The sequence below is a fragment of the Mastigoproctus giganteus genome, chromosome 8, assembly GCF_048544385.1.
Source record: "Mastigoproctus giganteus isolate SK-2022 chromosome 8, ASM4854438v1, whole genome shotgun sequence".
NCBI lineage: Eukaryota > Metazoa > Arthropoda > Arachnida > Uropygi > Thelyphonidae > Mastigoproctus > Mastigoproctus giganteus.
The window spans coordinates 124,479,207-124,495,730 of NC_143582.1; the positions used below are offsets into that span (position 1 = coordinate 124,479,207).

The following is a 16,524-nucleotide window of genomic DNA, read 5'->3' on the forward strand; positions in this document are numbered from 1 at the left end:
CTTATGCTATACTACTCCAATTTGTATCATCATCATCATCAGCCATTTTCAATCCACTGCTGGATGAAGGCCTCTCCAGCAACTTTCCAGTTCCTTCTGTTTTGAGCACTGGCCATCCATTTACTACCCAAAAACTCATGAATTTCATCTATCCATCTCCGCCTTTGTCTTCCAGGTTTTCTTCTAGCTCCTCTTGGGTACTATTCTGTTATTTTCTTAGTCCATCTGTCATCATGTCTTCGAGCTATGTGTCCTGCCCAAGACCATTTTAGTTATTTAGTTTTGATAAGAATGTTCTTTACTTGAGTTTGCTGCCTAATCCATGTGTTTCTCTTCTTATCTAACAGTCTGATTCCCAGTATAATTCGTTCCATTCTGTATTTGTATACCAATTTGTATAGCAGTCTTTTATGTGCAACATTATATCAGAAACAGGTCTGTAATTACTCATGTCACCTGTTTTGTTGCTCCTCTTAATATAATTGGATAGATCCCATCCACACCAGATGTTTTTTTTTTTTTTTTTTTTTACATTTAGTTTTAACAATTTGCCTTCTGCTTTTCTCTCAGTTTTCAGATAACCATTCAGTTCCTTGTTAGAATTTCATACACTTCTGGCATCCCTATCTGAAATAAATTGAGTGAATATAAATGTCAGCAACCTGAGCAGGTTCATCAATAGTTAAACCATTGATATCTAGCAGACCAATATCATTCATCCAATTCCTTCTAGTGTTTACATAATTAAAGAAGCCTTTGCTATTTATCTTTGCATTGTTTGCCAGAGACTTCATAATCTGCCTTGGGTTGTCCTTTGTGACTTAATTGCAGACTAGTTTATATCTGCTTTAGGCTTCTGTATCACATGATAATTTATATGCATCTCATGCATTCTTTTCCTCTGCCGCAAGTTTCATCAGTAACTCTGACATCAAATTAGCCTTGAACAGTATCTCTTAATTGGTATAAAAAGCCTAGTAGATTATACTTACATCTCTGAATTCTTCTCATTTCAAATTTGCTGTTGATAAATTCATGGGTCCCATTACAGATAATTTAAAAACTATCTGAGACCCTTATAGTCACATCTATGAAACAGGCACCTCCGTAGCCAGGTGGGAAGGAGCAGCAGTGCGTAGCACACGCTTCTTGATTAGACCGGGGTTCGAACCCGTCACCACCAAATACGGAGGATGCGGAAAGGTCAGGGAATGACCACCACACCGGAGCAATATGGCCGTAGTTGCTAATGCTCCTAAAAACCAAATAACAACAACAACATCTATGAAACCAAAAGCCCTTCCTTTGCCCTTGATAGTAGTTACATCTTTAAGTAAATCACACATAAATAGACTATAGACTATGATCACTGCTAACTAGGTCATGTGTTTTACCTGCAGATTCTTAATGTATGAATTATTGCTGATAATTATATAATCGGATCAAGAGTATTGCTTTTTTATGTTGCCTTTCTGACATGTTGTGAAGAAAACATCATTCATTAATTCCACAAAAGTTTTACTCCTATGTGAGTGACCAACCCTTAAGTTCCAATCATTATCTGGAAAGTTAAAATCCCCCTTTATAAGACATTCTGATTTACTGGCCTACTCCTTATGTCTATATACATTGCTCATTATACTCATCACAGTCATTAAGCTTGTAACACACTGCTACTCTCATATGTAAGCAGGGTGAGTCCATGGTTCTTCATTTGTTAATTTTCTTTCTCCATTTTTAAAATTTTTGTCTTAGATGCAATTTTATATGAACTAAATAAGGCAATTTAATGTGTTACTAATTTAAATAAATCAGTTAAATTTCTTTATTAAACAGTAATTCAATGTGCAAATGAATACAAAAAAGTAACAAAAAAGTATCTACAGTTGAAGCTCCTTATAACGACCCTCTTTTTAACATCCCAACACATTATGATGTCCTGTGTGGTTGGTCGTGGCCAATTTCTCATTAACCTAATGCTATTTTGCATTCAGTATAATGACATCGAAAATAAAAGTATTTCTCTAGAACAACCACAAATTTTTACATCATAATCTGAATTTTTACTTTTTTATTAAAAATTCTGTCATTTTTAAATATGAATATTTAAAAATGACAGAACACTTCAAATATATTGAAATAATTGACAAGCTTGCAGTCTGATCATGAGAATCATTTGTTAAGATTTCCCATACTCTTTCCTCGCAGTGTGGTAATGAAATGAACATCAGCTAGGAGTTAATTTCATTAGTTAGAGTGTTTGTTTATTGGTATGGCTCCAAGAAAGTGGAGAGCTTTGCCAGTCACATGTAAAATTCGGATTTTGCAGGCTATAGATAATGGTGTGCATTCTAAGACTGACATCGCCAAACAGTTTGGCATTCCTTAGAATACTCTATTCACTATTCTGAAAGATCAAAAAAAGATTGAAAGTTTAGAGATAATCTACTGCACCAGGTAGGATTCAAACACAAAACGCAAAGTATCTAGATCATGAAAAGGTACTTTGGAATAGCTTATAATGATTTGTGCAAAAAAAAAAAAAATGTTCCCATGGATGGTAATCTTTTAAACACTAAGGCTGAATTGTTTGCACATTGAATGGATATTGAGAAATTTAAAGGTTCAGATGGATGGTTCCAAAAATATTAGGCCTGTCTTTCAAAAAAAAAAATTTTGTGGCGAAAGTGCAGGTGGACATTGACAATACAAAGGAATAGAAGGAAAATCATTTAAAAAATGTTTTGCTAATATACAACGACAATGACATCTTCAATGCTGATGAAACTGGACTCTTTATAAATTGCTACTGGATAAAATACTTACGTTTAAAGGCAAGTAAAGTAGTGATGACGGAAAAAAAGTTCAAACAGTGGATTATCGTTCTTCTTGCGGCAAACTTGTCTGGCACAGAGAAGCTTCCTCTTTTAATTATTGGGAAAGCCCAGAAGCCTCGATGCTTTAAAGGTTTAAAGACATTGCTGACTATGTATCGAGCAAGCCAAAAGGTATGGATGACAACACAAATCTACAAAGAATGGATCAGAGACACATCGCAGGATGAGTGAGAAGAATAGAAAAATTTTGCTCTTTTTGGATAACTGCACCCCTCATTGTCAATTAAATGACCTACATGCAATCACTGTCAAGTACCTACTACCGAATACGATGTAATTTCTTCAGCCACATGATTAGTATTAGTATTAGCAATGGCCACAAAGTGCAAGGAAGCCTATGGCTTATGCTGCACCAGCCAAAAAAAAATTATAATAAAATAAAATAACAAAAAAATAAATAAAATAAAATAACAAAAAATAAATAAAATAAAATAATAAGAATAAAAAAATAAATAAAATAAAATAACAAAAAATAAATAAAATAAAATAATAAGAATAAAAAAATAAATAAAATAAAATAACAAAAAATAAATAAAATAAAATAATAAGAATAAAAAAAATAAAAAAATAATAATAAATAAATAATTAATAAAAGAAATGGAAATAGACATCCTATGCATTTCCCTCCTTCCATAGGTAATTGTCCAGCTGACCTTTGAATTTCCCCAAACTGTCAGCATCTACCACCCAGGTAACTTATTCCAGTAATTTATAACTTGCTGGCTAAAATAAAACTTCCTGCAATCCAGTCTAAACATCTTCCCTATAACTTGAAATTATGGTCCCTTGTTCTAGAATCATAACCGTGAAAATTTCGTCATCATTCATTTTGCTTATGCCTCTCAGAGCCTTAGACACCTCAGTCAAGTCTCCTCTAAGGCGCCTAGTTTCCAAGCTCTGCAACCCACATATTCGAAGTCTTTCCTCATATGGATGCCTTTTGCAGATCTCACCAGACAAGTTACCCATCTTTCAGCCCTTTCAAGAAGCACAATGTCTTTCTTTAGTTGCAGTCTCCATACTTGAATGCAGTATTCCAAGTGTGGTCTAACAATAGCCTTATATAATGGGATCACGACGTCCTTAACTCTACTAGCTATTGTTCAATAAATCATCGATAGGACACTATAGGCCTTCCTTGCAACCAGTCTACAATGCTCGGAGAACTTTATTGATGGTTTAGCATTATTTGAAGAACTTAGAGTACTTGAAATTTATATTAAAGACCATATTACTCCATTTGAAGTCTTACAATGTATTTTTAAAAATGATTTTACAGATACTTTTCCAAATGTAGCATTAAGAATTTAAGCAAATGAGGGAAACAAATGGGTGCTCTTACCAAGAAAGGCTTAAGTTCTGCAAATTGCAGCATCTGGAGACTAGGCTCCTGTGAGGTGATCTGATTGAGGTGTTTAAGGCTTTAAATGGTTTGAGCAAGCTGAATGCTGATGGGATTCTTCCTCTTGCTCATGTTACACAGTTGAGGAGGCATAAATTCAAATTGAGGAAAGCAGTTGCAGAATAGATGTCAGGAACTTTGCCTTTAGGCAGCAGGTAGTTGATTGCTGGAACAGACTTCCATCTGTTGTTGTGGAAGTTGATAGCTTAAATAAATTCAAGAAAGAACTGGACAAAGCTTTGAAGCAGATGGAGAGGTGAATGGGATGTGGGTTTTTTTCCCCACCCTTTTTTTTTTTTTTATCTGGCTGTTGCTGTATAAGCTTGCTATCTTGCATCATATGCCACTAATAATGCTAATGCCAGTTTTTATAACTTTACCAGTTTCAGTGAGCCTCCATAGCCAGGTGGGAAGGAGCAGCAGTGCGTAGCACACACTTCTTGATTAGACCGGGGTTCGAGCCCGTCACCACCAAATACGGAGGATGCGGAAAGGTCAGGGAATGACCACCGCATATCCTGGAGCAATATGGCCTTAGTAGCTAATGCTCCTAAAAACCAAATAACAAACAAACAAACAAACCAGTTTCAGTTGCTTTAGTTGAATGCAGTTTTTCAAAATTAAAATTAATCAAAAATTATTTACGACAGTGTCTCAACAGTGCCTCTCTAATTTGGCAATAATTTCAATAGAAAATGATCATTTGGAACAAATAAAAATAAATGAAATAATTAATAAATTTGCATCTCTTAAAGCAAGGAAACAAATTTGTATAACATTATAAATTTCCTTTCATTTAATTATTGTAATGGAGTACGATTACTGTGATTATAATTTAAAGATTATTTCCAGAATTTCAGAATGAAATTGTTACTTTTCTTTGTTGTTTCATTATATTATATGTGAGATATGCTGTAATTGTTTTATTTTTCAATAAATTAATAATAATTATTTATGCCTAAATTTATCTTTTAATTGAAATATTTTGGGGCGGCAAAATTGATTTTGCTTTGATGGTGAAGCCACACCGTGATTGCTGCAAAAAAGGTCTCATTTTAGGAAGGATGTAGAACTACTGGAACAATTATAAAGAAGGGCAACGAGATTGGTGAGGGGAACCAAATAATGCTCTTACCAAGAAAGGGGTGCCTCCGCAGCCAGGTGGGTAGGAGCAGCAGTGCGTAGCACACGTTTCTTGATTAGACTGGGGTTCGAGCCCATGACCACCAAATACGGAGGGTGCGGAAAGGTCAGGGAATGACCACCGCATATCCCCGGAGAAATATGGCCTTAGTTGTTAATGCTCCTAAAAACCAAATAACAAACAAACAACCAAGAAAGGCTTAAGTTCTGTAAATTGCAATGTCTGGAGACTAGACACCTGAGAGGTGATCTGATTGAGGAATATAGAGCTTTGAATGGCTTGAGCAAGGTTAATGCTGATGAGATTCTTCCTCTTGCTCAGAATGCACACTTGAGGGGTATAAATTCAAACTGAGGAAAGACAGCTGCAGAATAGGTGTGCAGAAATTTGCATTTAGCCAGTAAGTGGTTGATTGCTGAAACAAACTTCCATCTATCATTATTGAAGTTGATAGCTTAAGTAAATGCAAGGAAGAACTGGGCAAACTTTTGGAGTGAATGGATAAGTGAAATGGGAAGTTTTTTGTGGGTTTTTTTTTTTGGCTGATGATGTATATGCTTCCTTTCCTGCATCATATTCAACTACTAACACCAATCTCAAATATGCTAGTTACCCGTCTTTGCAAAGAAAGATTGAGTTCATTTAGGATAGCAAATATGTAACTCAGATAAGTAAAATTTACATCCAGTAGTCATTCTGAAAAAAAATCTCCTACGTACAACGTTTTTATTTGAAAAATATATCTACATTACCTCTGTTTTCTCTCTGTGCTGGTTATGTTAATACTTTTCCTTGCAAAAACTATTGCTTATCAAGTTAAAGAAGTGAAGTATAAGAAAAATCCATTTCTTTACATAAAATAGAACTTTAACAAAATTTGCAATTTTAATTACTCATAACAGTACTGCACATAGTTCTGGTGCCATATTTTTAGATGAAAGTTGTTCATAATGTAAAAAAAAAAGAAAATGAGATGCAATCAAATCAGGGTGAGCTGTTTTTCTAATTTCAGACATAGAAAACTGCTAGCTTGGGGGGATACACAGACTAAAAGGTTAACAGTGGCTGCAGGCAGAGGCAAAAGTGATTCTTGCACTGCTTCTATTAGAATGAGCAGCAGCCAGGAAAGCAAGGTAATGGAGATTTCTAGGACTGCTGGGAGTCATAGTGGAACAAGTAAATACATGGGATGTGTTAGGGTAACTAAGAGTACGGACAGGTGCATGTACACCAATGCCAGGAGTATAGTTAATAAATTTGATGAGCTTAAAGTGCTGGTCAAGACATCAAGGCAGATATTGTTGGGATATTAGAGACGTGGTGTCATACAGATATAAGCAGTGCAGAATTGAAATTTGGCAAGTAAAATGTATACAGAACAGGAAGGGTTACGCTGTTAGTTAAGAAACACAAAATCTAAGGAAGTGCATCCAATTGATGTTAGTGGACAATGCAATGTTGAGTCTGTTTGGTGTGACATAAGCACTGGGAAAGGAAAAATGAGAGTAGGTGTGTGTTATAGGCCTAATGAATCTGGTGAGTATAATGAGCAAGTGTGCAGAGAAATAGAGTAGGCCAGTAAATAAGAATGTCTTATAATGGGGGATTTTAACTTTCCAGATATTAGCTCGAACTTGTGGATTGGCCACTCGCACACTAGCAAGACTTTTGCGGATTTATTGGAAGACTGTTTTCTACGGCAACATATTCGAGAGGCAACTAGAGGGAGTAATACTCTTGATCTGATTTTCAGCAATGATTATTCATGCATTAAGAATTTGCAGATAAAGGAACCACAGGGTTACAGTGATCACAATGTACTGATGGGGGAAATACTTAAAGATGTAACTACCATCAAGGCTAAATGGAAGGGCTTTTGCTTTCATAAAGGTGACAACACGGATTCTCAGACAGTTTTTAAATTCTTTAACAGTGGGACCAACTGATGATATTACCAACACTTAATTCTAAATGGGAAGCCTTTAGGGACTTCATCTTGGGGGCTACTAGGCTTTTCATTCCAACTAAGATATACTCTTTAAGGTTTAGGCCCAAATGATGTCAGATGAATTAATGAGGCTCATGGCAAAGAAGAAAAATGTAAGGGATGCATATAAAGTATCAGGTGACACAGAAGCCTATGGCAGTTATAAACTAGTCTGTAATCTAGTAACAAAGGAGGTTAGGCAGGTGAAGGCAGATTACGAGAAATCATTGGCAAAGGATGCAAAGGAAAACAGCAAAGATTTCTTTACTTATGTAAACTCTAGAAGGAAAGAGATGAATCAGATTGGACCACTTAACATAGATGGGTTGACTGTTGATAATCATGCTCAGGTAGCTGATAACTGAATGAGTATTTTGCATCTACATTCACACATGAGGAGTTATTCAATGAGGGGAGGGCCAGAAGTTTATCAAACTCTAACAGGGAGATAAATGATTTTGTAATAACTGAGAGCAAAGTGGAGGAGAAATTGTTGAAATTAAACATAAAAAAGGCTGGGGTGGACTGGATCTATCCAGTTATATTAAAGGAAGTAAGTAGCCATAAATATGGGAGCTTCCTTGAACTCAGGGGAGGTCCCCATGGACTGGAGGTGTGCAAATGTATCACCAATTCACAAAGGGGGTTCAAAATATGACAGAAGTAACTATTGACTTGTTAGTTTAACTTGTGTTCATGGGAAAATAATGGAATCACTGGTTAAAGAAGCATTGCAGGATCATCTAGATAAGACTGCAGTAATAATTCAGATACAGCATGGGTTTGTTAAAGGGAGGCCTTGTCTGACCAATTTGATTTGATACTATGATGTGGTAACAAAGGAACTGAACCAAAAATAATTTTGATATCATATACTTGGATTTCAGGAAAGCTTTTGATACTGTTGCACATGGAAGACTGCTATACAAATTGGAGAGGTATGGCATTAAGGTTAAGTTGCTACAATGGCTAAAGGGATGGCTGAGTGGGAGATGACAGAGAGTGGTAATCAATGGACACTTCTCTTTGTGGATAAATGTTATTATTGGAGTTCCCCAGGGTTCAATGTTGGGCCCATTGTTGTTTTGTATATTTATCAGTGATATTGATGAAGGTATATCAGGTTTAATGTCCAAGTTTTCAGATGACACAAAGGTTGGCAGGGTTGTTAATGACAATAAAGACAGTATGCTACTTCAACTGGATCTAGATAAGTTGGGCAAATGGGCTGAGAAGTGGCAACTGAAGTTTAACATTGACAAATGCTAAGTACTGCATGTGGGTAGAATAACCCAAGAGAAACATACCAACTGTGTGGTACTACACTCAGGGAAGTGGAAAGTGAAAAAGACCTGGAGGTAATTGTGCAGTCAAATATGAAGTTTGCTGAGCAGTGTAGATGGGCTGCCAGGGCAAGTTATGGAATCTTGTCAATGATATATAGGAATTTTTCTAGCAGGGACAGGGAGGTGATTATCCCATTATAGAAGGCAATGGTCAGGCCACACCTAGAGTATTGCGTACAGGTCTGGAGGCCTCTTTTTTAGGAAGGATGTAGAGTTGTTAGAATGAGTACAAAGAAGGGCAACAAGATTGGTGAGGGGAACAAAGAGGTGCTCTTACGAACAAAGGCTTAAGTTCTGCAAATTGCAGTGCCTGGAGAGTAGGCACCTGCAAGGTGATCTGATTGGGGTGTATAAGGCCTTGAATGGTTGAGCAAGCTGAATGCTGATGGGATTCTTCCTCTTGCTCAGATTAAGAACCATAGGGAGCACAGTTTCAAATTGAGGAAAGACAGTTTTAGCATAGATGTGCGGAAATTCGTCTTTAGCCAGCAGGTAGTTGATTGGTGGAACAGACTTCCATCTTTTGTTGTGGAAGTTGATAGTCAAAATAAATTTAAGGCTGAGCTGGACAGGCATTTGGAATGAATGGAGGGGTGAAATGGGAGATTTTTTTTTTTTTTGGCTGATGCTGCATAAAGCTTGCTTGCTTGCATCGTATGTCTCTACTAATGCTAACTCCTGAATTCCATCCAGTCATCACTGCCTCAAAATCAGTTCAAACACCAGTTCAGCATTTTCATTGGAGCCTTTTCCTATCTAAATTCATTCAAAGCAGTGCAGATATTTGGAAGTAGTATGTGTGAGTGTGCTATGGATGTTTAGTGGGGCATAAGCTGAAGTGGCCATAGGCACCTATTTGGAAGCAGGAATATCATTTAATTCCAAACAAGGCTCTTCCCTAATTTACCTTACATATATCAATAAAATTTCATTGTTAGATACATCTGTAGATTCACCCATTTAATTGCGAACCACTATAATCAGTTCATTTTTTTTTATTAATTGTCTGTAATATCATCAGATAGCATAACTACATTTTTATTTGTGGTATACTAGATAATGGAATATCTTTTTTTGCACATGATCCACCAAAAAATTCAGCACACACACACACACACACACATATCCACATTACCAGGCTTAATTGATTCTGCAATTGTGAATGTATTTTTAGTTGTAGTGGTATATAATCCTACAAAATAGTGATTTCATAACTGAAATATTGGTGTCAATGCAGCCATTTTCTGTGCATGTATATTATCACCGATTAATCAACTGGTTTATTTTTCATTGCAGGATGCTTTGTTTCCATGTATTGAAAAACTTTGAAAGCTTTAGTGTATTGTTTGCCAATATGTTGTCCCAAGCACATTCTGATGTCTTTGTTAATTTAATTGCTATTAGTAAATTTATTAACTAATAGCAATTAAGACTATACTGTATGTATGTATGTAATTTGAGTCATACGTTTTTGTTTCTTACATTCTAGACACATTCACTATGAGGTGCTTGTCCACCAATCATTCTATTGCTTTGCTATAGACTCTATGGTGACTCTATTGTCAGGGAACATGCTTTATAAAAAGGATAGGTGGAACAGGACCAGGGTATGTCTACCAGGGGCAAAGGTTGATGATATTATAGAGCAGCTATCATCTTTTAAGGGCACAAAAGGTGATATAGATTAAAAAAAAAAAAGCGCAGCCATTATCAACCCACTGCAGGATGTAAGCCTCCTCAACAATTCATGCTGAGGGAAATGGACCATAATCTGCCATGCTGGTCCGGTGCGAGTTGGCAGATTGACCGTATTCAGCAGTCAGCGGCTTGAACCCCGGTCTACTCAAAGAGCGTGTACTACTGCACTCCCGCTCCTGCACACTCGGCTACGGAGGTACATGTTGGAAACTAATGATATTAGGAGTAGGAGACCGGCAGAATTACTTAACAAGTACAGATCACTGTTGAAAAAACGCCGTGAATTAGGGTTGAATTTGAAAGTGTCTGCAATTCTGCCCAGACACGATAGGAGGGAGTATATGATGAGAGCCTTGTCAATCAATTTGGCCCTGGAAAGATTGTGCAAGGCTCAAGGGGTAGAATTTTTTTCAGCCTGGTCTGTACTTGTTAACAGAAGGGACTACTTCTACAGGGATGGGATACACTTAAATAGAAAGGGTGCAAGAATATTTGCTGATGCGATCGAGGCAGTGTTAGGTGGGTCGGAAAACTGCTAACTTGGGGGATACAAGGACTAATAGATTAACAGTAGCCACTGGCAGAGATGAAAGTAATTCTTGCACTGCTTTTATTGGAATGAGCAGAAGCCTGGAAAACAAGATGCAGGATATTTCCGAGACTGCTGGGAGTCGTTGCAGTACAAGTAAACACATGGGTTGTGTTAGGGTAGCTAAGAAAAAGAACAGGTGTATGTATACTTGCGTGTACACCAACGCTAGGAGTTTGGTAAATAAATTTGATGAATTTGAGGTATTACTCAAAGCCTCAAAGGCGGATATTGTTGGGATATCAGAGATGTGGTATCACACAGATATAAGGAATGCAGAACTGGAATTTGGGGAGTACAATGTCTACAGAAAGGATAGACAGGATAGGAAGGGCTGAGGGCTTATGCTATTAGTTAAGAAACACATAAAATCCAAGGAAGTGAAGCCAGTCGACATCGCTGGACAGTGCAGTGTCGAGTCAGTTTGGTGTGACATAAGCATTGGGAGATCAAAATTGAGAGTAGGAGCGTGCTATAAGCCTAATGACTCTGATGAGTATAATAAGAAACTGTACAGGGAAATAGAGTGGACCAGTAAATCAGAGAGTCTTATAATGGGGGATTTTAATTTCCCAGATATTGACTGGAATTTGTGGGTTGGTCACTCACACACTAGCAAGGCTTTTGTGGATTTATTGGATGATTGTTTTCTACATCATCATGTTCGGCAGGCAACTAGAGGGAGTAATACTCTTGATTTGATTTGATTATCAGTAGTGATTCTTCATGCAATAAGAATCTGCAGATAGAGGAACCACTAGGTGGCAGTGATCACAGTGTGCTGAAGTGGGATTATTCAAAGAGGTAACTACCATCGGGGGGGGGGGGGGAGAGGTTATTTTTTTTTTATCTATTTATTATTATTATTTTATTTATTTATTTATTTTTTTGGCTGATGCTTCATAAGCTTGCTTTCATGCATCAAATGCCTCTACTAATGCTAATACTAATACCACACATCTCACAAATTGTGCAACTTGATCATTCTGTGTTTGTACACTTTTAAGAGACAGTCCACCAACTTAGTTACAATTTAACGTCAAGAAATAACATGGGTAAATATATGACCATTTGCAATTTATTAGGCATCATAAAATTATCACTTCCACTTGCAACAGCACCTTAAAATATAATAGCTGGATTCTCTTCTACATTTCCAGGCGTCTCCATAGCCAGGTGGGAGGGAGCAGCAGTGCCTAGCACACGCTTCTTGATTAGACCGGGGTTCGAGCCCATCACCACCAAATATGGAGGATGCGGAAAGGTTAGAGAATGACCACCGCATGTCCCGGAGCAATATGGCCTTAGTTGCTAATGCTCCTAAAAAAAAAAAAAAACAAAAAACCAAATTTTTCTACATTTCCTTTTAATTGTAATATTAATACAGACTCCCCCCTCAGACACTACTATTTTTTTTTTTAATCAGGTGAGGAGTCTGCAGATGTTAGAGGTCCTCAGGCCTCACAGTTGAGGAACACTGGGGTCAATCTTATATGTTAGAGAACTGTCCTCTACCACATCTTTTATTAAATTTAAAAGGTCTATTTGGATACATTTCAAAAGCTTTAAAATTAATGACTGTAGTATTCTTAGCATATAGGAACAGAAAAGCAATAGGATGTTATTACTCTAATGTCTTGATTACTGAAGTAATTTTAAATATCTCTCTATAGTATATTCTCGTATTGATTTTGTGCATTCCAGTGGTAAGAAAAATAGTGAAGACAGGAAGCACATTTACAGGAGGTCAGCGCCATTGGGTCTATTATTCAAGAAAGGAAGGTGCTACAACTCTGTTGGTAAGGAATTGTTCTACCATAATTAAGTATTCACTATATGAAATTAAGTATTCTGTGGAGCTTCCTTAGCTTAATCACTACCTGTAAAGTGTTCAATGCTTGTCATGTGCTGGAGTAACTCTGTTTTGTGTTTTTCACTTGATACTAAGTTATCCAATTTCAGATACAGGTTATGCATCATTCCTAAATAAAATCTTCATTTTCTACCAGCAAGAATATCAAACAGAATAGGATCCAGATCCACATAAATATGAATAGAGTAGTGTTGGGATGGATGGCTTTTATTCCATAAAATATTTAAAATTTAATAGTTTACATTCAGAAACATGATAATCTAGACCAGTGACAACCAATATTTATGTTGATATCCCCATTACAATTTTCTCTGGGATTATTATACTCCATTCTATTTTTTCTCCAAAATGTGTGCCCCCCCCCCCTTCCATTTGAATAACATTTTCAATTTTTTCAACTATTTATTACTGTGCCTTTTTGTTTTCATCTTCAAGAGTACTGCATACATGAATATGAAATTTAGGTAAGATTTTTGGTAAAATAATGAAATTGCCATGATTGCCATAAAATTCCAATAATGAAATTCCCGTGATGGTGTATAAAAGTGATCATATCATCTCTGAACATGCAATCCTTATTTGAAAACAATCCTTAATCAATATAAACTCCAGAAGGAATGGGATGAATCAGATTGGTCCACTTAATATTGAGAGTTAGACTGTTGATGCTCCTGTTCAGATAGCTGACAATCTGAATGAGTATTTTGCATCTACTTCACATATGAAGAGTTATTAAGGGAAGAGAATGCAAGAAGTTTATCAAACTGTAACAGGGAGCTAAAGGATTTTTGCTTGAATGGGTTGAGCAGGCTCAATTCCGATGTGATTCTTCCTCTTGCTCATATTACGAACCTGAGGGGGCATGAACTCAAATTGTGGAAAGACAGTCATAGAATAGATGTGCAGAAATTTGCCTTTAGCCAGCAGGTAGTTGATTGCTGGAACAAATTTCCATCTGTTGTTGTGGATGTTGATAGCTTAAATAAATTCAAGGAGAAACTGGACAAACATTTAGAGGGAATGGATGTGTGAAATTTTTTTTTTTTTTTTTTTTTCTTGGTTGATGCTATATAAGTTTACTTCCTTGCATCACATCCTCTACTATTACTATTCCTTATTTGAAATATTTTTCATACAAATGTAAAAGAACCTTTTTATGATTATATTGCACATTAGCATTAGCAAAGGCACATGATGGAAGAAAGCAAGCTTATACAGCATCAGACAAAAAAAAAAAAAAAAAACCTTATTTCACCCATCCATTCGCTCCAAATGTTTGTAAAGTTCTGCCTTGAATCTATTTAAGCTATCAACTTCTACAGTGACAGATGGAAGTTTGTTCCACCAAAATCAACTACCCGCTGGCTAAAAGCAAACTTCCGCACATCTATTCTACAACCGTCTTTCCTCAATTTGAATTTATGCCCTCTCAGGCGATTATTCTGAGCAAGATGAAGAATCCTATCTGCATTGAGCATGATCAAACCATTAGAAAACAGGCCTTGTGCGTCAGGTTGCATTGTACCATCAAAGTTTCTTGCGATGACTGACTAACTGGTTAAAATAAAATTATTAAAATAAAAATGATATATACATAAGATAAAACAGAAATAAAATAAGATTAAAATACAACAAGATAAAAGAGTTAAAATATATATAATAAAAGCGATAAAATACATAGTAGTTTTCAAAGTGAAGTGCCTCTTCATCAGATAGTGTGTGTGAATGGTGTACTTCAGTATATATTGATAGTTACAATAGACAAGTCAGCTGGGCAAGATCATGTATCACGAATCTGGTGCCGGTAAAGCAGCATTTCGTACACATGATGATCCCCAGCGCTCATCGCACTGCAATACAGTACATTCTATAATAGGGTGTAAGTGTACTCCCCTCGTCCGATTCATGTACTATTATTGGTGGCTATGTGTAGTGCTTCAAGCCATGAGCACTGGTGGTAATCACGTGAACAGTCAACGATTTCAATATCACATTGGGGATCAAGATTGTGCTGCTCAACCCAATAATGTTCGGCGACTGCAGAGTGTTCAAAATTAGTGGTTCGCAGAGCCACCATGCTCAGAAACCCGATCTTTTAATCTTCTACCAGACTCACCTATATAACACCCCCCACAATCCGGACACATAATATGGTATACGGAACCACTCCATAGGAAAGGAGAAACTGGTGTTTTTACCTTAGAAATAATAGATTATAATTTCCTCCCCGGAATTTAACAGGGGGCGTGATCATGTTCAATGACTCTCTGTTCCGCCAAATACAGGGCACAGATATGGGTGCCCCTGTTAGTTCTATTGTGGACAATATTGCCATGGAGGAACTTGAGAGTCAGATTTTCTTGAACTTACCTATTCCTATCACTCTCTGGTGTCGTTATGTTGACGATATTTTTGCAGTTTTACCCCGGGGATGAGAATCCCTTTATCCAGATTATGTGCAATATCTCAATTTCCTGTCGCCCGTCATTCAATTTACGATTGAACTAGAGGTTGATAATACCCTTCCTTTTTTGGATGTGTTAGCGCGTGGATTTGCGTTAGTAACTTCCGTTTTTAAGAAGCCAATGTGTGCAGACCAATTTACCAATTATGGCTCTGTGCATGCCCCTGGTCATTTATATAGCACTGCTCGCACCTTATTCTCCCATGCTTGAACGCACTGTAGTTCGACTGTGACAGGCAGTTGGAGATTTCTAAAATTAGTGTGGAGCTTTCAAATTGCAGCTATCCACCTCATGTTCTAGATAGATGGGAGCTTCAGGTTCACGAATCTGTTACGAAATCTAACCCACTTCGTGTCAATCAATTTATCTCTACCGCCTACATCCCCTATTATCCGGGCGTATCGGAACATCTTGTTAGGATTTTGCATCACCATCATATATGATGTATGCAATTTCTGGGGAGGAAATTATAAAATATTATTTCTGAGGTGAAAACATCAGTTCCTCCTTTCCTGCGGAGTGGTTCCGTATACCATATTACATGTCCGGATTGTGGGGGGGGGGGTGTTATGCAGGTGAGTCTGGTAGAAGATTAAAAGATCAGGTTTCTGAGCATGAGGTGGCTCTGCGAACTGCTAATTTTGAATGCTCCACAGTTGCCGAACATTATTGGTTTGAGCAGCACAATCTTGATCCCCAACGTGATATTGAAATCGTTGACTGTTCACGTGATTACCACCAGCGCTCATGCCTTGAAGCACTACACATAGCCACCAATCATAGTACAATGAATTGGATGAGGGGAGTAAACTTACACCCTATTATAAAATGTACTGTATTGCAGCGCGATGAGCTGTTGTTGTTGTTGTTATTTGGGTTTTAGGAGCATTAGCAACTAAGGCCATATTGCTCTGGGAATATGCGGTGGTCATTCCCTGACCTTTCTGCATCCTCCATATTTGGTGGTCACAGGCTCGACCCCCGGTCTAATCAAGAAGCATGTGCTAGGCACTGCTGCTCCTACCCACCTGGCTATGGAGGCGCCAGCGCGATGAGTGCTGGCAATCATCACGTGAACGTAATTCTGCTTTACTGGCACCAGACTCATGATACATGATCATGC

At 37.2% G+C, this 16,524-nt stretch overlaps 1 protein-coding gene across 1 annotated transcript in view; it reads left to right on the top strand.

Moving 5' to 3' along the window:
* Positions 1-16,524, top strand: part of LOC150081798 (axotactin-like) — a 638,696-nt gene that overhangs the window by 484,930 nt on the left and 137,242 nt on the right. The window contains exon 26 of the mRNA XM_090378896.1: positions 12,768-12,862. Within this exon, the coding sequence (XP_090235022.1) occupies positions 12,768-12,862 (95 nt within the window). The remainder of the gene's footprint in view (positions 1-12,767; positions 12,863-16,524) is intronic.